The 24,490-nt window shown below is 34.8% G+C and overlaps 2 protein-coding genes across 2 annotated transcripts; one reads left to right on the plus strand and one right to left on the minus strand.

Annotated features, from left to right (window-relative positions):
• The first annotated feature begins 1,722 nt into the window (after positions 1-1,722).
• LOC148278317 (uncharacterized) lies at positions 1,723-24,490 on the plus strand. Its single transcript, XM_088231591.1, has 9 exons — positions 1,723-3,133; positions 3,747-3,929; positions 4,399-4,552; positions 6,262-6,408; positions 10,558-10,968; positions 20,643-20,743; positions 21,751-22,071; positions 22,406-23,244; positions 23,819-24,490. The coding sequence occupies exons 1-9, from the start codon at positions 2,065-2,067 to the stop codon at positions 24,488-24,490; spliced, it is 3,897 nt and encodes a 1,298-aa protein (XP_088087717.1). The 5' UTR covers positions 1,723-2,064.
• IKKbeta (inhibitor of nuclear factor kappa B kinase subunit beta) lies at positions 14,465-18,060 on the minus strand. The gene has a single exon (XM_088231592.1). The coding sequence runs from the start codon at positions 17,877-17,879 to the stop codon at positions 15,567-15,569; it is 2,313 nt and encodes a 770-aa protein (XP_088087718.1). The 5' UTR covers positions 17,880-18,060; the 3' UTR covers positions 14,465-15,566.

The raw sequence follows: 24,490 nt of genomic DNA on the forward strand, positions 1-24,490 counted from the left end.
ATGTGATGGTTTTTGAAAGAAATGAAAGTATGACTAAATGTGAAATCACTGTGAATGGAGTTATACTAAAACAAGTAGAGGAATTTGTGTATCTGGGAAGTATATTCAATAGGGATGGAATGACTGAGAAAGATATTGAAAGGGGGGTAAATGCCGGGAACAGAGTGAACGGTGCACTTAAATCGACCTTGGCAAATAAGAGGCAAAATTTGCAGTTCACAACGGAATCCTGGTCCCGTCCCTGATGTATGGGAGCGAAGTATGGACTTGAAAAACAGGGATGAAAGTAGGCTGAATGCTGTTGAAATGCGATCTATCAGGCGAATGTGTGGTAAAACTATGTACAGTAGATGCACAAATGTTGAGATCTGTACATTATGTAAGGCTAAGACAAGCATTATCGACGAAATCAAGAAAGGAGCTCTGCGCTGGTTTGGACATGTAGAATGAATGGACAGTGAAAGAACTTCTAAGAATATTTACAATGCAAATTTGGATGGATGCAAAAATAGAGGAAGGCCGAGAAAGACATGGCATGACCAAATCCAACAAATATTTGAAGATGGACATGTCAAAAGTCGGAATAATCGGCGCGCGTGCATGAGAAGATGTATGAATGCAGAGGAAGCGAGATCTGTATGCAAAGATAGAGTGTTGTGGCGTTCTATCCTCTCTGCCTTACAGGGAAACGGCGTGATGGTTTGTTGTTGTTGTTGATAACATTTACATGATATGATTTATATAATGCTTTTTTTTTTTTGCACCAAAACAGGCCAGGAGGCCCAATTACAGTGGTGAATTACATCACAGAACACCCAGGCTTGAGAAAAATCACATATAAATTTTTGTGTTCTCTCCGGGAATCGAACCCGGAACCTTCCGTGTGTGAGTCAAGCATTTTGACCACTACACCACGGAGGCCGCCGCGGATAGTATGAAAGCTAACATCACAAAAAGTCTTGCAGCTACAAAGCGTATTGACGAGTGGAATTTCAGCAACATAAGAATGATTTTTAAGAGTTGACAGTAAAAATATAAAAAAAAACACAATAATAATACATCGAGCAAAGAACTAGTAAATATGGCAATTAAGTGAACATGTAACAGCACAAAAAGTAAACGATAAAAAACTAAACAAAGACAGCATTCCTTAACTTATTATTAAGGTTAACAAGATGATAGACGATACTCGAACTCGAAGGGTTCCTGTTTTAGGTAGGGTCTTTTGTCCTTTTCCTAGTACATAACTGTAAAAACATTTGGTTCACATTTGGTTGATCCCTGGGAGATGATAGAAGATTCTTATCTGTGCGCGTTGTTAGGTACCAAGAGATCTATCCGCTTCTTGGCAATTTTGTTTGTTATTATTAGACGCATGTTTCCCGCTCAAAATTTCTGATTATTATTATTTTACTTTGATTAAGATGTCAGATAAACTTGCGTATTACTTTTGATATTTAAGTAATTTTACGTGATACAAGAAAAAAGGTGTAATTTTAATATATTTTTTATGAAAAAATGAAAGGCTTTGTAAAGAATATTAGTAAGACTAATGACCATATTTTTTACGAAAATAATGTAATTATCTGCTTTCACTCTTTTCATATTATTATAATTTTTATAATAATAGGTGTGTCCTCAAATTATACAAAAGGTATTCTAAAGTAGGTACTATTGAAAATAATTTGAAATAATTTGGGATTTATATTATGAGACATGACAGCCCCAGCCAAGTTAATGGCGTTACAAACGTCATTTTTGCGTTGGTAATATGGGAATGTATTATCGTGTGTTATTGTATTTAGTTATTTTGCTTTTAATAATGCGGTGAATACGTTTTCGTCTGTGTTTGTTAATGCATAATGTATTTTTAACTGTAATTAGATTCTACTTGTTAAAATGAATATATTTAACAAATTATTTCGAAGTTTCTTTTAAAGTTAATAAGCTTGTGTAACCTGAATATGAAGTATGAAAGCTCGCATATAGTTAATTTGGCGGATAAGCTTTTCACGCAGAAATCGTGCCTTAAAATACTTATTACTTTATTTAAAATCCTCTAAAATGGATGAAAGTACTGTGCGCACCGATTATTCTGACCGCGATATCGATCTTATTTGTCGATCATGTATGAAAGAAGAAATCGTGTTGGTCGACCTTTTTAATAATATGGACGATTCCCTGCCGGTCAAGACGACCCTTACTTTGGCGGATATATTCATGATATGCACTCCCGTCCGAGTGGTCAAGTCGGATGGTTTGCCTCAGAAGTTATGCGAAGGATGTATCGAGAGCTTGACTTCGGCCTACGCTTTTCGCACACAATCTGAAAGGAACGATTCCGTATTACGGGACCTAGCGAAGAGTTTAGCGGAGAAACCGGTGAATATAAAACAAGAATTGGATTTGGACATCACGTTCGATGTGAAGGAAGAAGAAAATGATAACTATGATGAGAATCATTACGTGGATGCGCCATTCTCGCCGCCCCAAGAAGTCAAGAAAAAACGAAAGATTAAAAAGGTTCGTATCAAATCCGGTCCGCACAGATGTCCCGACTGCGGGAAACAGTTTTATAAGCCCTCTCGGTTAGAAAAGCACATGAAGGTGCATATGAAGGTTAAGAAAGAAGCCCACAAATGCGAAGTCTGCAAGAAGAGTTTCCTCAAAGTATCGGGGCTGACGAGGCATATGGCCATTCACGACGCGGAAAGTAAGCCCTTTGAGTGCAGTCAGTGCTTCCAGAGGTTCAAGCGAGAGGGGTTGTTGCTGCGTCACAAGGCCGTGCACTCCACGGGGCTCGACTCGCCGCCGGCGGTTCCCGCTGCGGAGGGCGAGCCCCCGTCCTTCAGCTGCGAAGAGTGCGGAGCCGTGTTCGAATCTCGCCACTCCCTTTCCAGCCACATGCGCATCCACAAGGAGAGAGAGAAGCAATTGACCTTTTCGTGCGACGTATGCGAAAAGAAATTCTCCTCTAAGAATCCGCTGAACCGTCACATGAAGCTCCATTCGGAAGACAAGCCCCACAAGTGTAAACTATGCGAGAAGCGTTACTCCCGCCAGGACCAGTTGTTAGATCACATCAATAAACATAATGGAATCAAGCCCAATGTGTGTCCCTTCTGTAGCAAAGGTAAGAACGTCACCGGTTATCCTTGATTTTTGGATGTAATTCAATAATTCCGTCAATTTCCCGAGAGACAAACTAGCGGGCCAGCCGACGTGGATGTGTGTCCAGCTCAAAGTATTGCTCCGAACTACAATTAAATTAATTTATCGGTCCTATATATTAATACATACGGAGACAGGTGACTATCGTTTTGAAATATTCCCAATGTTTGATCGAATTACGTTGAATATTCAATTAATTTGAAGTGGTTTTAATGCATTTAGAGTATTTTTCCACTTATTTTATTTGGGATTAAGAAATGGTTTTTCAGTAACAGGCGCACGGAGCACGACAGAAAGGACATTTCTCATGGGATTTTGAAACTTTCAATTTGAGATTTCAATCACATAACCTTAGACATTTATCTAGCCGTCAGTATAGAATGAACAGTTTAACCATCAGAAATATTACTTTTGTTGGAATGATTCGAAGTGATGTTTCTGATATCTGACCCTTGAACCCAACTTTTAAAAAGTTTCTTCTATAATTTTTGTATTCCTTTTTTCCTATTAATATTTAAACATTTCTTGAGCTGTATTATATAAAAATGAATAAATCACCTTGTAATGAATTGCAGCATTCTCCCAACTGTGTAATCTGAAGGACCACATGAGAACCCACACGGGAGAGACTCCGTACTTGTGCTCGCAGTGCGGTAAAGGGTTCAACAACGGCTCCAACCTGAGGCAACACATGATGAGGCACACAGGACTCAAACCATTTTCTTGTCACCTCTGTCCTAAGAGATTTTCCACCAAAGGTATATATCACCATCATCAGGAATTGAAATAAAATTCACTATACTTTCTTTAACTTATACTTTCACAAAAAGTCATTTTTGCATCTATTTTATACTATTTTTAACTATCTTTTCAAAATAATTTTGCGAGAAAAAAATAAACTAATTGCTAAAGATTTTGCCTCATGCCGAGTTTGATTCCCAGTGAGATCAAAACTGTCAAAATACAATACCTGGCATAAATAAGAGATAAAAAAATGAAGGCATTGTAAATTGTGTGTTTGGGTTATTTTGGATCACATTGCAGCATTCATGAAGGTGTGAACGACACACGAGACAATAACCAAGAGAAACTCAATTTGCATCTGAACGGTCGTGGAAATCTAAGAAATTTAAATGCTGGTATTGTTCGCCATATCCCAAAATTCTGCAATCATTAAAAAAATTTAACTTATTTAAGATTAGTTCATTAGTTGGTTTTTATTTACAGGACAAATGACATGTCACGTGGGGACCCACTCTGGAGCTCATCCATACGTGTGTGATACATGCGGACACTCCTTCACTAAACCAAACTCTTTAAAAAAACACAAACTCATACATCTCGGTGTAAAACCACACGAGTGTGATGTCTGCAGTATGAGGTAACAAGACTTCCATTGTAATATTGTAAATAAATTATATTACTTATATTTTAAGCATTTATTTTGTAGTCAAACTGCAAATTTAGTGGCCACTTTACACACTGTGCAACATTCAGCCTATATTTGAACATCTATATTCCTTCAATTCTTTCATCTGTTGATGTTTGTGAAGTTAAAGAGCTGAAACCTTTATTTATGCGGGTGAGATTCATCTAACTGAATTATTTCACCTACATACTAGGCAACGCCTGAATTTATTTTCATTTTTTTTATTTCTACACTTCTTCATGGACCAGGTGGATTTATCAACAATATTTTAAGTTTGTCCAAATTTTTGTAGACAAGGACTGGTAACCATAATCAACAGATGGAAGAAATATGGATGTTCAAACGTAGGCAAAATGGTGAATTTTACATAGTGTGTAAAGTGGCCACTTAAGCCAGCCAATGACATGTCATAAGCCCTGTAAATGCCTAGACTTCCATGTTCCCTTCTCTAAAATGTTCTCCGTTCCTGTTGTAATTTGTTAATCTTATTGACTCCCTTGGGGGTGAAATCCAGTCTTTTGTCTACAAACATTTGGACAGGATCAAAATATTATATTGTATAGAGTGCAAATGGCACACAGCAAAATATCCCAGGAAAACTAAATTTGCATCTGCATCTTAATTGCCGTGAAAATTTAGGAAATATATTTATTTTATTCAAAATTTAATAGAAATGAAGAAAGTCTTTGGGAGGAATGCAAGTCAAGGTATTTACAGAGCTTATGATCTGTCATTGGCTGGTTTAAAAAATCACTTTACACACTTTGTAACATTTACCATTCTGTTTGAAAATTCATATTTTTTCTATTCTCAAAGAGTTTCACCTCTGTTGAAATACGTATCCATTCATCTAGATAAAAGATTTGGACATACTGAGAATATTACTGATTTATTTATTTTAAAGAGTATTGCACGTGTTAGGGATTAATGCACATATCAATAATGTTCGCACTCATCATCGAAAATGATTATAATAAAGTATAACAAAAGGAATGAACACAGCTTAAAGTGAAGAAATGACTAATATGGAAGTAACAATAATATAAACATATGTTAATAATACCGTATTTCTTCGATTATAAGATGCACCCTTATTTTTCGAGATCGTAAAAATACCATTAAAAAAAAACTTGATTATAACAGTTATACAATCATCATAAAAGGATTTAAGAATACGCATATTATTGATGTACTATCACAATATCAGAGTCTGTAATTTCTTCAGATTTCGTGTCGGTTTTTTCTGTATCACTTTTTGACAAGCCACTGTCTGCGTCTTCCCACAAAATGTCATCAAACATTTAATAATAATAATAATTATGGATAACTTATATAGCGCCATTTTCGTAATATAATAATTTGCTTCAGTTATGTCCAATTTACATCCTGCTGCTCTGTTTCCATGCTTTTTCCATACACAATAAATTTTCTTTTTGATGAAGCATCATAATGTAGTCTTCTTGCCGACATTTTGAACGGTAATTAAGGTCAATCAAAAAAAAAACTTCAAATTCAGAGACTCCAAAATAGGAAAACACATGTGACTTATAATCAAAGAAATACGGTATATTATAAATTTATTTTTAAACTAAGGTTAGTAAATATCATTAACATATATAATATTACAGTTATTTTCACTTATAATTGCATTTTTGTGTCAGATTCTCTTGCAAAGACCACCTTAAGAGACATTACCGCATCCACACTGGAGAGAAACCGTACAAGTGTAACTACTGCGAGCGTGCCTTTACCCAGAGCAATGATCTTGTGAAACACACAAGATCACACATAGGAGACAATATATACAAGTAAATTTATTTATTTTTCTTACGATTCATTAATATTTTTGCATTTATTTGAATTATCAAAATGTTTCATATTTTGGAGCCTTTTTGATAAGTCGTAAATAACTGTGAGGAAAAGTCCACAATAATTCCGCGTGTTTGTTGCATTGTTTTTGTTGTATTAAATTTGATTAGGAATATATTTAAGTCACATTAATTACCATCAAAACAGTAAAAATTAACATTATATAATATGTATTATTACTTATTTTTTATACATAGGTACCGGATAAAGACAATGACCAAAAATGCAAAATTTAATTTGTATTTATTTTATAAATAAAATAACATTGACTATTTATGTTTAATTTACTGAATGGCTTAATTGATGAATCATTGTTACTGGAACAAGTGGCATTCAATGTTCCGGTCCGTCGGTTGCGAAATAATAATTCAACACATTAATCGACACAGCACAAACTATGGCTTGCATGCACCAATGTCCCAATTGTGTCGTATTGTAAACTTGAGACAAGTTCTGGACTTTTTTTGGTGTCTATAGATTTAAAAATCACTAAGATAGACCGGATCTTGTCTTGAGGTAGTAATTTTTTTTTGTCCTAGCTTTAATTTTATTTAGTTGTATTTTATTTGATTATTACCTGTATTTATTATAAGAAATTGTATTTACCATTGTTAAAATAGACTGCATAAGTCCGTCAATAAATAAATTCTTCTTCTTCCAAGTCGGTCCCTCAATGCTGAGGATCGTGATCACCATGAACACTTCTAATTAGTCTGTATCACTCCAGTCTGTCCTCAGCCCGACGAACTGACTCATCAAATTTTTTAGCCTCGTAGCCACCTTTATTTGGTCAGTCTATCTACATGGGATTCTACCCCAGCTTCTCCTACCTTCAACTCGGCCAGACATTATTGCCTTTTCTAGATTGTCTGGCTCACGTCTAGCAATATGTCCAAAGAAAGACAATATCCTTCTCAAACACACCACTGATAGACGAGTTGTAATATGGAACTCTTCCAGTATCGATGCATTCGTCCTTCTGGCTGTCTAAGGCACACGCAGCAGCCTTCTCCAACACCACATCTCGAATGCATCAATCCTCTTCCTCTCGTAGGCACGCATTGTCCACGTTTCAGCCCCATATAGGAAAACGGAGAATACCAGGGCTTCCATTAACCGCTTTTTTGTGTTTATTGATATACCTTGAAATCGCCAAATCTTCACCAAACGGTTCATTGCTTCTTTAGCCATTTGAATCCTGCGACCAATCTCAGGTCTATAACTGCCGTTATTGGAGATAAGCGAGCTGAGGTACACAACGTCATCTATCAGTTCAAGGTCTTGCATCTGTCTTGTCCTTAGGAGACTGCCAGTTCTGTCTACAATCATTAGCTTTGTCTTACTTTTATTTATTTTCAGACCCAGAGCCTCACTCTCCAACTCTATCCGTCTGAAGGCTTCTTCTAGCTCGGTTTCATCTTTGGCAATCAGTGTCGTGTCGTCTACATATCTCAGATTTGATATTTGTTGACCTTTCACTTGACACCACCATTTCGCCCATACAGCACTCTTCTCATAATATATTCACCGTAAAGGTTGAAGAGTTTTGGTGACAAGATGCAACCTTGACGCACACCTCTTTCTGCTTTAAATGGAGCTGACAGTGCATTCTCCATCCTAACTCTTGCTGACCCATCTATATATAAATTTTTCATCAGTAATGTGAGATGCTGTGGCACACCCATCTCTAGCATGATCTTAAACATACGTTGCCAACATACACAGTCAAAGGCCTTTGTATAGTCAATAAAACACAGTAACATTGGCCCATTGAACTCACGTCACTTCTCAATCAGCTGTCGTATGTTTAGGATCTGCTCCCGTGTACCCCTCCCTGCCACAAAACCTGCTTGTTCGCAGGGAATTTGACAGTTAATATAATTCTCTAAACGTTTATTTATAATGAATAAAAGAATTTTGTTGGCATGCGACATGAGGGAGATTGTTCCATAATTCTCACATTTACGGGTTGATCCTTTTTTATGAAGCGGTATTAAAATTGACTGTCCAATCATCGGGCCATTGACCTGTTCTCCACACTTTCAGACATACATTGTGGATCATCCGAACTTCTTCATACCCCAGATGTTTAATGAGTTCAGCGGAGATGCCATCATTACCATTCAATGTCAATTTCATTCACAGTTTCAATAGAATTGTCAGAGCATAATCCACGACAGTAATTGTTCCATCTCTCCAGTATTTTATCCTGTTCGGTCAGAAGTTTGCCTCTTTCATTTTCAATTATCCATGTTTTGGGCTTAAGTTACTCGTAAGGATCTTAATTTTCAGAAACATGTCTTTAGTATGTGCAGTATGAGCCAGCTGTTCTATATCTTTACAAACAGCATTAATGTATGTATCTTTATCAAGTATACATGCTTTTTGCACTTGACGGTGTAATGCTCTATATTGCTGTCTGTTGCTGGCTACACCGTTCTCTTTCAGGATTCTGCGTTGTTTTACTAGTGCCCAAGTCTCGTCGCTCATCCACACCTTATTTCTTCTGAGTGTATCATTCAATAGACAAGCATCATTGGCTTTTGTTGAGATTATGGTTTTGAGTTTCGTCCATGTGGCATTAGCGGATTCAAAAGGATAATTTTCCAGTGTATTGAGTTTTGCGCATATTCCTCTTTCAAAAACTTTTATAGCCTGGTTATCTTATTTAGGTATTCTCCTTATCTCTACTTTCTTTACCGACATCAATTTGATCTTGAAGTTAGCTACCAGTTGATGGTCACTACCGCAATCTGCACCCGGCAATGTTTTTACACTAGTGATATTTAATCGCCATCTTTGATTAATGGTAATATTGTCAATTTGGTTTTGATGCCTATCACCAGGTGATATCCAGGTGTATAAACGTCTTGGATGTTGCTTGAAAAACGTGTTCATAATTAAGTATTGATTTTCTGTGCAAAATTTAACAAAACGCTCACCTCTGACATTCTTGGTTCCAAGTCCAAATTTACCCGCTACAAAATCGTTCTTTTTACCTATTTTTGCATTCATGTCACTCTGTAGTACTGTTATTTCTTTTGTTGGTATTGTCTTTACAATGGTTTCCAGTTGCCTGTAAAATTTTTCAATGTCCTCATCAGATGCTGCTGATGTTGGGGCATATATTTGTATAATGTTAAGGGGGTATGGGTGAGCTTGCAGTTTAATTTTGATTATGCGATCATTTACGGTTTCGTATCCCATAATTGTGTTCTTTAGTTTTTTGGATACGATAAAACCCACTTGAGACCGACAAAGAATACACAATTATTGTTTGATGATGCAAAATATCTGCTACCTCTCCAATGTGTCTCACTCTTACCCATTATGTCTATTTTACATCTCTCCATCTCTGCTTCTATTATTTCAAGTTTTCCTGGTTGTGTTAGACCACGAACATTCCAAGTAGCTATCTTAATGTTATTATGGGGTGACAAACGGTTAATATCATTTTCAGTTATCCTTGCTGCAGTAGCATTTATTCCGCAACCTGCCTGCTGCAACAGGATTGTGGCTGGTAGCACATTTCACACTGTGCAGCCCGGACCCGACATAGCGCCGGGCGAGCCGGATTTCCAGACATATTGCAATTTTCTAAGTATTCCTAATCATGGTGGTTTTCTTGGCAAAATAGTGCAGTAGTTTGCCATTGCTTTCTGCATCGCAGTGGACCTTTCAGTTGTGTGTCCTATGTACATAGAGAAAGGATGAGACATCGCTGCTGCCCATTGCCCCATTGTACCCCCTCCACCAAAATTCTGGCATTTGGACCTAAAAAATGAATAGTAAATAAATAAATAATACTAAATGCACATTATAAGCAAGTTAAATTAAACAGTTCCATAAATAAATTAAAACACAAACCAATCAAAAGTTTGCTAGTTTTATAATGCCTCGATTGTGAAATAACTATCACTAAAACAGAAAACGAATAAAAACAAAAATGGTGTTCGAATCAAGTATTTTTTTTACAAAATGGAGTTTTGTAAATTATCCACCCCTTCAATAAATAAGAAGCGAAAAGAAAATGATCTATTCCTGTCCGCATACAATGATGAAAAGATGAAATATATATTTTTTTATAGGTGCACAGTCTGCCTGGAGAGTTTCCGCCTTCTTTGCGAGTTGAAGAATCACTATCCCCTTCACTACTCGCAGGACGGCTCGAGAATTCCCATGCTGGAGGAGCCGTCAGCCTCCGCCGGCGAGGATTCCAAACCCATCATCCTGGACAAGCTTCCCGTTCACTTCATCCGTGAGAACTCGGACAAGAGTTCATCTTCCGCAACAGAAGACTCCAAAACCCTCATTTCCTTTGATAAGCATTTAGATAAGACGGTCATATCACAGATTGTGCTCACCGGCGACTCTCTAGAAAATTACCAAAATGTAGAAACTAAGAATGAACCCAAAGAGGTTCCTACCGAAGATTCTCCCGATGTGCAGATATATGCCGTCGATACCCCATTCCCCAATGAATCTATTGATAAATCCTTGTAACTTATACATAATATAACCATAGATTTATTTTTTTCTACTTTTACGAATCAATTTAATCAGTATTTGTTTATATGAAGTTTATGATAACATATATCTTCCATTTTTATGGAAAAGATTTTTGTATTATATGCATGATTATGATTAATAATTAATTTAAATGGCAATGACACAATAAATGATAAGTTTTATAAGATTTCTTGTAGTTTTATTTTATATAAATTTGCTCACCGGTGATTAGAACTTTTCTCGATCAGAATAAATTTTCAATAATAATGACAGCTTTTCTAAAAATATTTTTTTAGCATGCAAAATAATACAAGAGTTTTAAATTGTCAACAACTTTATTCCACAGATTCTTACATGTATAAATTGTAACATAAAGAAAGCTTGTACAATCTAATGTTAGTCAAAATAAAGCCACAATTTTTTTAATGATTTAATTTAAGAATGCAAAAAAAATATTATTCCTGCTTGATTAAAAATAAAATAATTATTTAATGACTCACGGTTTTATATCACGTAAACTCACAGTTGCACACAATTATGCTATAAATTGTATTTTATACTACAAAAATATTACTTTTACAGTACATTTTATGTAATGCTAATAATGTTTTTCTTTCAAATATGTAAGATGGATAGTATTTGAAGTAGTAATTAACACTTAATCCTAAAAGTAAAGAAGGATTTAGGGTAATATTGAATGTCACATGGCCTCATTTCAATCACAGTATTGTAAGTAATTAGTGCCAACATATTCCTTCGCAACCGATTTGATATGAGCGGGAGTTTGCCTTTTACCGACAAAATGTGCTATTGTCAAATTATTCCTGAATGGCAAGATCGTGCCTGCACCTTTTCCAAAAATGTAGCCTTAAGGATTTTTTTATTGATGGTGGCTGAACAATCACCGGTTGCAAAGGGTTATAAATTACGAACTCCTATACTTTCCCTAACTCAAATTTTGGTTTGGTTTTGTGATATTTAACCCAAGAACCATATAGTCTGATGAGATCAAGATCATCGTAGAAATCCAGTTATGTTATGCCTATGTTAAATATTAGAACAAAGCTGGCTAATAATGGTGATGGTTGATCATGTTAAAATCACTTAATTATGCTGACATTTAAAAATGATTTTTTTTTGCAAGAAAAATCTAAGGCGCAATTCCGGTAGTAAATTACAACACAGTAATCAAGCTTGAGTAGAATTATATTATTTATGATTTACTTTGATCTAAATGTGAATTAAACCTGAAACCTCCAATACCTTAAATAAGCACCGTAATTTTTGTACCACAGGAGTCTCCAACAGATTTTCTAAGGCACTGTTAAAAAGCGTAAATTCTTATTTCTATATCGAGTAGATATTATGTAATTATTTAATGATATTTTACAAATGATCTATTAACTGATTACTAAAAATCAGTCCACATTAACATTTAAAAAATATGATAAAGAATATATTTAATGTGTCATAATATATTTTCTACTACCTACATGACGCTAGATAATAAGAAATTAAAATACCTAGTACATTTCCAATTGTTTATTTGACCAATTATAAATAAGTCAATAAAATTTTAAACCATTAGGTTATTAATTATAACACTAAGAAAATCCTAGCAACAGCGCGTAATAACATAATGTTAAGTAAATTGTTTCTTTAAAATATATAAATCTTAGTTATCTTCATTGATTCTCAAATCAGTGAATAGATTACATATTAATTTAATTTATTAGATTATTATAAACAATATAATATAAATAAAATTACTTGTTTGTAAGCTTTTGATTATAAAAATTAAAAATGCGGTTCCTTAAAAAAAGAAATCAAAATGATGCGGTAAAAAGATGTTATGGAAGATTAAAAATGTGTATTGAAAAATCGCAATATTTATGAATGACGAAGTTCAGTGGTTTGTTTAATTTGTTAATAGACTATTCAACTAAGCCAAAAATTTTTTTTTTCAATTTTTATGTATCGTATTATCAGCACTATGTTTTTTTCAAAGTTTTGTATTTTCAAAATTACTCCGCATATGACGTCTCAAGTTCTCCTCTTCTTCTCGGTGAGTTCTGCCGAGGAAATCAACCGAACTTTCTTTGCCGATCATTGGTTGATTCAGTAGAACTAGTAGCATCGTCGTTCCAAGTAGTTCGTTTTTATGAATACATTTTCAAGAAACTTCGCTGTACAATTTCCTCTAATTTTGATCGCGTGTAAGAATACATTTTTTATATCATATTTCCCGTAGGGCTAAACTTCCTCACTGTCCAGGATTACGAGTTCCTTATGATACTTATCTAATAAAATATTAAAGCAGACATACATTTTAAAAACTACAAAAACTATTCTTATAAAACATGTTAAGTGTTCAAATTGACATAAAATATAATTGGCCGAGGTATCCATGTCAGGAAGCCAGAATTTTAACTATTGTACAATATACATAACAAATCCTTACAAAAAATAATGATTACAGGCACTTTTTAAGCACTCAATAATATCTAACAATTATATTTATTTATTTTTTATTTCACTTTTTATATAACACCTTTTTTTTAAATATGAATACCTTACTGGGCACAACCCGTGTTGAGGCATTCATTTACATGATTTTATATATTATACTTATGGTGCCTAAAAAATATATAAAATAATACATATTCATACTTAAATCCACACAGATATATATACATATATATATCAAAAAAACAAAACAACATTATATTATTAGTACAGCTCACATACTTAACTACTGTGCAGACATTAGGTCAAGTAACAAGCTACTGTCAGCTCCCGGTGGCCCAACATCCGCACAAATTCCAAATATACGAGTATATGACATATATTCATGGAGACACTGATCCACAGATACAAATACAAAACATGAAATGCAAAAATAATTATATATAAACAAGTCTACTGTTTTGGTGGGGTGACCATCTCAAGCGAGTTCTCGGGACCCAAATCAAGTAGCTATTTTTTTTACAAATAATTTAAATTACCCAAGATTTTTATCTACTTTTGTGGCAAATGGTATATATTCTTGGTCCAAGGTATATTTGACTCCTTTGCCCAAATAAAGTTGTCATTTTAGGTTAGGTGCCATTTGAAATAATGTTATTTAAAAATAATGAATTTGCACACAGATTACAATAATTGAATAATTGAATTGACATTCAAAAACAAAACCAAAAGAGATACTGAAACTGAATGAAAGTCATGTCATATGATTGTCATATTTATCTTTTGGCATCTTTGGCACGCACGTGTCAAATTCGTCCTTCCACAGCATATGAATCGAAATCTTGACTTGTTTTAAGATTTCACAAATACATTTTTCTTCACGGATGTCAGCTAATTATCTGAACACCAAGTGTTAAAAACATAAAGCATAGTGTGAGTAACTCATTTTGGCTAAAATTTTTACAAAGAATATACATATGTATTGGCGGGAGGCTACGATAAAATGAAAAACAATTTTGTCAGTTGATCTCTTTTTTTTCTTCACCACAACAGGATAAGAGGCACAATTACAGCACAGAACACCAAAACTTATGAAAAATTACATGAAATTTTTGTGTTCTCTCCGGGAATCAAACCTGGAACCTTCCGTGTGCGAGTCAAACGTCTTAAACACTACACCACGGAGGCTGCCATTATTGAACACCCCTATGTTATTGAACATTGTTCAATTAAAAATAAGAAACATTTTCATACACAAGGTTAATCATTCAAATGTAAAATAAACATCTAAAAATATCATTTTCATATAAAATATTACTTCTCGTTTTTCACTTTTTCATTGACCATTGAGTACTTTGGCCTGAGCAGGTAACTCTAAGAATGGTGAAAGCGCTCAGTGGTCAATATAATATATAAAATAATCTCAAACGAATAGTGTTCAAATTTAAATAAACTTTGTGGCCTGAAAAACCACATTAAGAGTCATTTTACAAGATCGAAAAATACTAAAATCTTAACTTGTTACTTAAAAATGTTCAATAAAAGATTTTTGGTTTTATATACACGTGTTTCAGGGCCAGACCTCAAAACTTCAGAGGAACATTCCTCGTGGTAAACTTAAAAAAAAAATCGTTATCCCAAAATGGAGTAAATCCTTAATTTATCGGACTAGCATTCCTTCCACAAACCCCTACCACTCACCTACACAGCCGCTTCCCTTCTCCGCGTCTGATGTGCATGGCTTCGTGGGTCAAATATGTTTTTATCTTTATTTTTTTCATAGGGACCCTTCGTAGGGGTTTGTGGAAGGGATTCTAGAACGACAAATGAAATATTTACTCCATTATCAAATTATAAAAAATTGTTGAAAAAAATAGTTTTTGGAAAAAAATTATTAGGATTTTTTTTAAAGTTCACCATGAGGAATGTGCCTCTGAAGTTTCGAAGTCTGGCCTTAAAACACCATGTGTATGTACATAGAAGAGCTTATCTTATTGCTGCTTTACATAAAAGAATGACAATATAAAATTACAAAATAATTATGTAAATAAGCTATTTATAAACTTTTCAAAAAATCGGCCGTTTTTAGTACTGATCTTTCAAAAATAATTTGTTCATGCAGTTATTTAAGAAAACTGAAGTCAATTTCACTAAGAATAGTTTTATGATTATCAAAAGATTTTTGCAAGATAACTTTGGAATTATTTTGTAGGCTGACATTGTCCTGTATCAGAGATTGAAGCTCATCCATATTCGTGGAGAGTGTCTTGACTCTAGGATTGCTCACAGCTGCACCGATCTTAAAGTTAACGACTGATTGGGGAGGTAATTCTACGGACCCGGGAACAGTGTGTTGCGTCGCTTCCCCGAATGTAGAAACATTAGAACTTAAGAGCGAAACAGTTATTTGTTCTTTTTCCAGAATCAAGCGAGTAAGTTCAGCTGACAGCTCCACAGCATTTTGTCCAACATTTATTATGAGTTGAGTCATCTTTGTAGTCTCCACGTGGATGTCTATTATCTGTTGAGATATTTTTTGCATTTCGCAGTTCTTGAGTGAGTTTTCTCTTATTTTACAAAATTTAAGAAGAGTTTTAGCAACTGCCAGGCAGGGCACGGGGTTAACACGATCCTCTTTGGGAAGATTTTTAATTTCGATAATTAGATTACACGCTTCATTCTGAACTTCCTTATAGTTGGTAACGACGACATTAGAAGATATCTCTTTGTTTTGTACATCATGACACCTGCGTTTTACAGACTGCAGTCTAGTGGACAGTTGAGACCACGCTTCGCGCAGTTTAGAAATCTTATCTAAAGAAACATTACACTTATCTGACCAGAGTCTAAATGCTGTTTTATAAGATAGTAATTGCGTTTTTCGTTCAAATTCTTGATTGAATTCTAAAATGGATCGAAGTAAATCTGTTTTTTCAATCAATTTGCACATTAATTTATCAGAATTGTTTTGATCGAGATGCAGTTTCTTGATTTGTCTAATCAAATCATCCACAATTAATTGATAAGCTGCAACTAGCGAATCGTAAAGCTGTCTCTCTTTCCTTATAAAGTGAAGGGCACATGAGGATATTTCTACTAACAAGTTGTATTTACATTTCATTTTAGGATCTTTGAAGCAAGGTCGTAATTTAGAAGGTATATTTGGTTTCGGTTTATTATCATTTAAAAATAAACAATCTCGTTGATAGACAAACAGCATTATGATAAGGTAAGGATCCCAGTATTTGTGAGCTAAGTCCATTTCTTCCTCGTGTACAGGAGAAATAAACAATTGGTTGTTTGAGGAAATTTTGGTATCTTTTTCTATCCAGATTTGTACGCTAGAGAATAAAGTGCTATCATCGATTTCGTAACTTAAATACTCATACGTCGCGGCTGAGAAAACTATAAGGATTTTCTTGGACAGAACAGATTTCAACAAAGAAAATATGACCAACGGCGATTCTCTCGCAGGAACGGAAGGAGCGGGGCCGTCCTCGCTGTCAGTTGGAAGCGTGAACTGTACACATTTGTCTTCTACTACGCGACCTCTTCTCTTCGGATCCCAATGTAGAGCGATGCGGAGCCATTTTTCAATAAGATTTTTGAAACTCCCAGAAATATGATTTTCATCAAAAAGATGCGTCGAGAACTCCACTTCTCCGCTGAAGTTTTCGAAGATACAAATTTGTTCCAGAGATTTGGTCTTTACATGTTTCATCCATTGCACGGGTGACATGTTGGGGAGGAACGGGCGGATGCCGCATATGACCTCAAAGGCGACCAGCCCTAGAGACCAGTAGTCTACTGTGTTGCTGTAACTCTTGCTGTAGAGGAGTTCGGGAGCTAGATACTGCAGCGTGCCCACGAAGCTGCCGCACACTGACTGGGAATCTATTTCCTTGGCGTAGCCGAGGTCCACAAGCTTGTAAATGGTCTTGCGAGGATGGTTTTCATTGTTGGGTTGCAGAACTATGTTTTCTGGTTTAAGATCGCGGTGAGTGATTTTTAAGTCGTGTAAATATCTTACAGCGTTCTTCATATCACTCAAGATATTCCGTACTTCAATTTCAGGCAAACCGTTTCCATTTGTGGGTTGATTTAGAAGTTGTCTCAAGTCTCCTTGGCTACAGTACTCCATACATAATATTGGAAGCTTTGAAATATTAGTCGGAATCAACCCCTTAGCCAAATCTTCCGGCAGCAGCTCGGTTCTGACGATATTGTCGTTTTCGATTAATTTCATCATTTCAACCTCATTAGTCCATCTTTCCTTGTGTTTGGTGGTAAGTAGGGGGTCGTTTCCCCATTTGCATATTTTGATTGCCAAGTGCTGATCGGACTTCAGATTTCGCCACAAACTGACTGTTCCGAAGCTTCCGCTTCCGAGAACTTTTTGTTTAATCCAATTACCGATAACTGAATCTTCTTCCATGGTTACAAAATTGTATGAATCTGACCGAGAATCTCTTAAGTCATTTCTAAAAATGAACCACCGCGGACGCAGACTATTTATAGACGGCAAAAATATCTCATATCTGTTCTTTAGTTCTTTTTCTACGGAAATGTAAACACAGTACCACAGTACGACCGAAATATTTATTGACGGAAATACAAATGTCACAACTGACAACGACAATCCATTTGTCTAGAGTCTTGTCTATTACTTATGGGTTGCGTTCATTTATTTAATGTGTACAATTTTTCTTCTTCATTTATTTATTTCTAGTCAGTTTATAATAAATGTCAATACCTATATTTACAAACGAATATTTGCACTATTTATAATTTGAAGGAAATATTTTAATGCATTTTTTAAATCACAACAGGCCAGGAAGCCCCTTATAGTGACAAATCTAACACCCAGGCTTGAAAAAAATCTTATTTAATTTTTGTGTTCTCACCGAGAATCGAACCCGGAATCTTTTATGCGTGAGTCAAGCATTTTTAGTTATTATACCACAGAAGTCACCGTAGTATAATATCAAACTTTTTAATTCCTACAGTAAACATGACATTTCTTAAATTGTGATATTACAAAGATAATATTACAGTGGGATCTTGAGATAAAAACAAAATATCAATCTTCTTTTACGCTAATTATTTGAAAAATCAACTCGACATTTTTTAGTTACCTTTGTCACGAGTACAAAAAATGAGCACACTATATTCAATTTATAGAAAACAAATTAAATACCGATTAAACTTCTTAGATTTTCACGGCCGTTGAGATGCACAATAAGTTTTCCTGGGTTATTATGCCGTGTATTGTTCGTACTTTTTACGAACGACACACGGCATAATAACCCAGAAAAACTTATTGTGCTAATTAAATACCTATTTACAGATCATATTGACGAAAAAGGCGGGTTTTGTGATTCCAAAATTTATCTACTTGCTAAACCATAGCATTCCCTTTCCACCCCTAATGGTGCAAAGGGCGCTGAATTGGTACACCAATCGCAGCGTATTTTAATCATTTTTGTCACATGAAGGTAAAATGATCAGTCTCACGCTTCAGGTACCAGTCGAGGGACTATGAAATATTTTTAGTGTAAAAACACCCTTTTAAATAAATATTTCATATTAACCATTTCGGGAATCGAACCCGAGACTTCTTGTATGGCAGGCAAACGCGCCGACTATATTACACCACGAGGCCGACTAACCATATACCTACTGAAATATTTTCAGTTTTTCTTTACAATTACGCTAAAAAATCTCAATTAGATAAAAACTGCTGTAATTATCTAATGTTTATCTAAACAGATCACTAAAACACGATCAGAGTTTCAGGAAAGTACTCCACCTACCAAGAGGTGTTACAAATCTAACCAATACGTGGTATTTATACATAATATTTCAATAATACAAAAATCGAATCTGTAAAATATGCCAAAATAACGAATAAGTTTTGATTTTAATTAACGAAAAAGGTTAAATTCTGTTCATTTATTATAAAAATCTTATAGTTACTATTACAGTTATAGTACTCTTTGACATTCCAAACTCACAGACTAATTTATTATATAAAAAACAGTACCCCTTAAGAATACAGACTGCCTCCATAATGACTTTTTTAGTGACATCAATATATTACACTGTAAATCCTATAGTTTCGTCAGGTCTGTTAAAGAAATTTTGAATTTATTTTCTGCTTAACTTACACATACATACTACCTGTCTAATGAACTGTTGGTTGTGAAATTTTAGTTATAAATATAAATGTATATGGAAACAGAGGAAAGTAAGGATGGCACTTTAACATGTCTTCTCCCTTTAGCATATTATTATTTAATTTTTAAATGTCTCATTTAGGACCTATTATTTTTTTCCCTTCTCCTTCTGTATCTATAATAAATGTAAATGTGAAATCTGGAATTGGTCTTACTTTTTAAAATTGTTTTCTTATACCTTGTATTTTATTAAAAGTCTATGATTTCTAACAAATAAATTAACAAATTACGTAAATTAGCAACAGCACATGTTATTAGCAAATGATTTTATATGTGTAAAAATAAATAATAAAAGTAAACTTTTAGAAATATAAATAAATAATTTCTCAATTGAATTTGACCTTCGAACATAAAAAAAACATTTTTATATCTGTATTCCAAAGTTATATTCCATATTTGCCATGATTTTTATTTTCAAAGGGAAAATTATAAACTTACAAGCCTTCTAAAAAAATGTATCATGGCATTTACCATGAAACCAAAAAATCAAGTGACTCGCAAAAAATAATAATGTACCACTAAACGAAGTCAACAAAGTACCTACATATCTATGAATAATAGCGCAGCATTGAGTTTAATGCTGTTACCAAATTATATTTTTTGCGGGTATTTTGTAACAATACGAATTGTGTTATGTTATAGTTTTAGAATTAATTTATATGCAGTTAATGTTAACAATAATCTAAATGTCAAAATAGGAAATAGTTTGTTTGATATAATGAGAAAAATATTTTACAGCTTCTACAAAGTGAACTAATGAAAATATATTAAAAAGTAAAGTTATAAAAAAATAACAGGTATGTACTTTTAATAAAAATATGTCAATTTATAAAATGGTTTATAAGTTAAACAAAAAAAACCGTATTGAGGATAAAAAATATTTTTGATGCCTATTAAGTAATACATGTATTTTATACATTATCAACAGATGTTATTTTTAGTTTATGAAAATTTGATTTCAGATTCAAGAGACCAAACGAAAAAATGGAAATGACTTCAGAGGAGCTACCTTTATTACAGCTTCCATTTAAACCCTCATCATTGCATTTTGAAGAGGACGAAGGTGCATTTTTGATTCCCGCCCAAATTTTAATACATGATAGTTTTCAAAGGCAACATACTCTTCTTAATGGATTAATCAAAATCGTCATTGAAAGAAACGGGGATAGAAATAGTAAAAACAAACCACCCCGCCAAGATTCAGAACCACGAGATGAAAGAGAGCCAAATAACGGTGTCGTAAAAACAATAAAAAAAGAGAATAATTTACCAGCCAAGGGAATAAAGAATTCTCTCGAATTTGTAGATTACATCAAAACTCAGTCCAAATCACTCCGAACTAAATATTTATACGATGATAATTTATCTGGAGCTCACAATAGTTTGTGTAATCCAATTACTCTCTCAGAGAATATTTCAAAGCGGAACTTCAGGGATCCAAACACATACCACACGAGGAATGATAAATCTTTTGATTTGAAAAATAGTCAAAATATCGTTAATTACTATTCAGAGTGTCAGGTAGAAAATGACAAAATCCTCGAATCGGTAAAGTATTTAACTTAATTTATCTAAAATTTAATTAATATATTTTCAAGCTTATACGAGTAATGACAATTGATTATTGTTTTAATAGGTATGATATTTAATTTATAGATTTGACCCTAAAAACATTATTTATGAGTTATTATTATTTATTTCTCTATCTTTTAAAACTATCTAATTTTGGGATTATCTTTTTTGGTTTTACAGACAAATTTTATTGAACAGAAAAGTTTTTATGTTTTATTAGATTTAATGGAAAACCACAAAGTTATTTCGGAATATATTTTCAAATGAATTTTTTTATAGAACTAGATATTATTTTACAATTGTCAAACTTTGATTTTTAGGTGAAAAGTTTATACAATAGCGAGAATGCAGATATTTGTATGGATTTACAAAGCAGCGAAGACATTAACAGTATCTGTAGAGAGCTCGATTATGTGGCAATGCTATCTCAAATTCCAGAAAACAGTTCCTTTTCTAATATTCAAACTGATTTTGATCAGGATGTTTTTAATGTGACAGGAGAAAATTTCGGAGAAGACGACAGTAATGGAGATATGGAAAAGAACGATGTTATAATACATTCTGTTATAAACGGCGAGTTGTACAGAAGTCGAGGGACATCTTTGGATTACATTTACGATGGAAAGGAGATAGATCTTACCGGGGAAGTGATGACTGAGCCGTACTCTCTCCTAGATCTGGACGGGGAGAGGGCAGAGGGGAAGCGCGAGGCGCGTTGTGGGCTCTGCGGCAGAAGATGCCGCTCCCTGAATGCGCTAAACCACCACATGCTCGTGCACAGTGAGGAACGACCTTATGTTTGTCAGATTTGTCAGAAGGGTATATTCCTTTTTAATATTCAATTTAATGCCAAATTATATTAATATATTCTCCACCCCTTCAAAAAAGTATGAGTTTTTAAATTTAGATACATACTTTTATATTTTTGAATATATATTTTGTTTTATTTAAAAAAAAAAAGAATTTAACAGTTCTTTTTAAAATACCTAATTTATTGATTCATTTCATTTGATGATAATGGATATTACATACTTTAGTATGCACAAAATATTATAATAAAATACAACACAAGACATTTTGTAAATATATAAATAAAACAAACTCAAAAAAGCTGCTTGGACTTAAAATGTTAATTAGAGTAATTTTTTTTAAGCTTTCAAAGAGCAGCCAACATTACGTCGTCACATGTGGACTCATATGGCCAAACAGCATCAGTGCGATATTTGCAAGAAATACTTTGTGGAAAAGAGTTCTCTGCGTCGGCACATGAGCACCATCCATGCTGACTTCCGTCCGGGAGCTCGAGCCGCTTCGTCTCGCACGCAACACGCCTGTCCGCGCTGCTCCAAGGTCTTCAAGTCCGCCACCAAGTACGCTATGCACTGCCGCATGCATGGGAACCCAAACTACGAATGCGCTGTTTGCGGAAAAGTTTACGCCGGTCGCTCTCACTTGAAAATACATCAACGCATACACACGGGTGAAAAACCTTTTGCTTGTAATATGTGTGATTCCAAATTCGCGTTTAAACATGTTCTTAAATCTCATCAAGCGCGAATTCATCATCGTGTAAATAAATACAAATGTAACATTTGCTCTCTCGCTTTTCTCAAGAAAGCGGATCTCTCGAACCACGCTGGCTGTCACATGATCAATATAAGAAAGGGAAAGAGACATTATAACACACAAAAGCACACTCGAAGATGCAGCAATGTCGAAATGAAGAGACTTCTTCAAAGGAACATGTTGAAATATAATATCTCCTCTGAGAATCCTGATTACGCTTTGTTCGGGCAGCTGATAGGTATAATGCCAGAAGCAGAATTGACCGAGGATAATATGGGAGGAATTGATGGGGCGGAGAATTCTCTTGATATAGAGGTAGATGTGGAAGATGGAGATATTGTGGTTGAAGATCTAAGTACAACTGAAATCAAAACTGAACCCGACAGGTACTTCTCCTCACTTGTTGATCAAGAAAAAAAAGAGAAGGTAATTTTTTGGAAACATCTGTATTTAGTATTAATATAATATATTTATTCAATAACATTTATCAACATGTTTAATAGTAAAAATGATCTTAGTTTTCTTGTTATAAATTTGAATCACACATATAACTGAGAGTATTTATTTATACATGAAGGAACTTTGACTGGAAACTTACCACAGAAAATTCATAGTATTGCAATTTGCCTACAGTTATAAATATTATTTTTAAAAATATATATATTATGTATGTCAGAGTTGGACAATTTTTATGGTAAAATATTATATAGAAGCTAGTGATAGTGATAACAGTCTTAAAATTAGATGCCTTTTTCTTTCAGAAATCAGATTTTATCTTCCACACTCGAAATCCACTTGTTGAAAGAAACATTTATTCTGAACTCAGAGTGGGATATGATAAGCTTTAATTATTACAAATCATTAAATATACTCATATATTGTTTTGATGTACAACACCACTAATACAAAACATATTTTAACAAACAATAACATACCTACACATTCAAAATGTATTGCGAATGGCGCAGAAGGCTTAAGGAAACTTTATTTAACATTTCAGAAATGCCATAAATGCAAGAAAGAGTTTGAAAGAATGGGCGACCTAAAGCGTCACATCATATCACATATTGTCCAGGAGATAACAGCCAAAGCTAAGGAGGAAAATCACTCCACTCCTCATTTCGAGTGTAGTATCTGCGGTCTATCGGGCTTCAACCAAGTGGACAAGTTCAAGGCTCATCTACGCGAACACGCCAAACTCACTCTTTACAAGTGCAAGTTCTGCCACCGCGCGTTCGGAGACTCGAGCAACTACTCCAAGCACAAGAAAGTCCACGGGAACAAGTTCCTGCAGTGCGACCTGTGCCGGCGGAAGTTCAACACCAAGCGCATGCTGATCTCGCACATGGAGTACCACCGGGGGCATCCGCCGACGCGCTGCGGCCACTGCGACAAGGAGTTCTACTTCCCCTCGAGCTTCCGCAAGCACGTGAAGATCTCGCACCAGGGCAAGGCCAATGTGACGTACAAGTGCGAGATGTGCGGCGGCAGGTTCCAGTCGGTGAAGAGGAAGTGGGAGCATCAGTGGGAGCAGCACGGCGTCCGCAAGGTCCGGGCCGACTGTCCGCTGTGTGGGGCGCGCTTCCGTAAGCTGTCGCTGCTGCGTGCGCACGCTCTGCGCGACCACCCCCCTCCGCCTGCTACCCCTGAGCGCCTCCTCCTCTGCTTATGA

The sequence above is a fragment of the Micrasema longulum genome, unplaced genomic scaffold, assembly GCF_059751315.1.
Source record: "Micrasema longulum isolate JH-2025_06_02 unplaced genomic scaffold, ASM5975131v1 h1tg000896l, whole genome shotgun sequence".
NCBI lineage: Eukaryota > Metazoa > Arthropoda > Insecta > Trichoptera > Brachycentridae > Micrasema > Micrasema longulum.

What these genes read in the sequence shown, in the direction of transcription:
- LOC148278317 (XM_088231591.1), top strand. Translation starts at nt 2,065, where the DNA reads ATGGATGAAAGTACTGTGCGCACCGATTATTCTGACCGCGATATCGAT. An exon ending in TGTGATGTCTGCAGTATGAG is followed by an intron (nt 4,553 to 6,261) that starts GTAACAAGACTT and finishes TTTTTGTGTCAG; the next exon opens with ATTCTCTTGCAAAGACCACC. An exon ending in GCATTTTGAAGAGGACGAAG is followed by an intron (nt 20,744 to 21,750) that starts GTGCATTTTTGA and finishes TTAATGTGACAG; the next exon opens with GAGAAAATTTCGGAGAAGAC.
- IKKbeta (XM_088231592.1), bottom strand. Translation starts at nt 17,879, where the DNA reads ATGGAAGAAGATTCAGTTATCGGTAATTGGATTAAACAAAAAGTTCTC.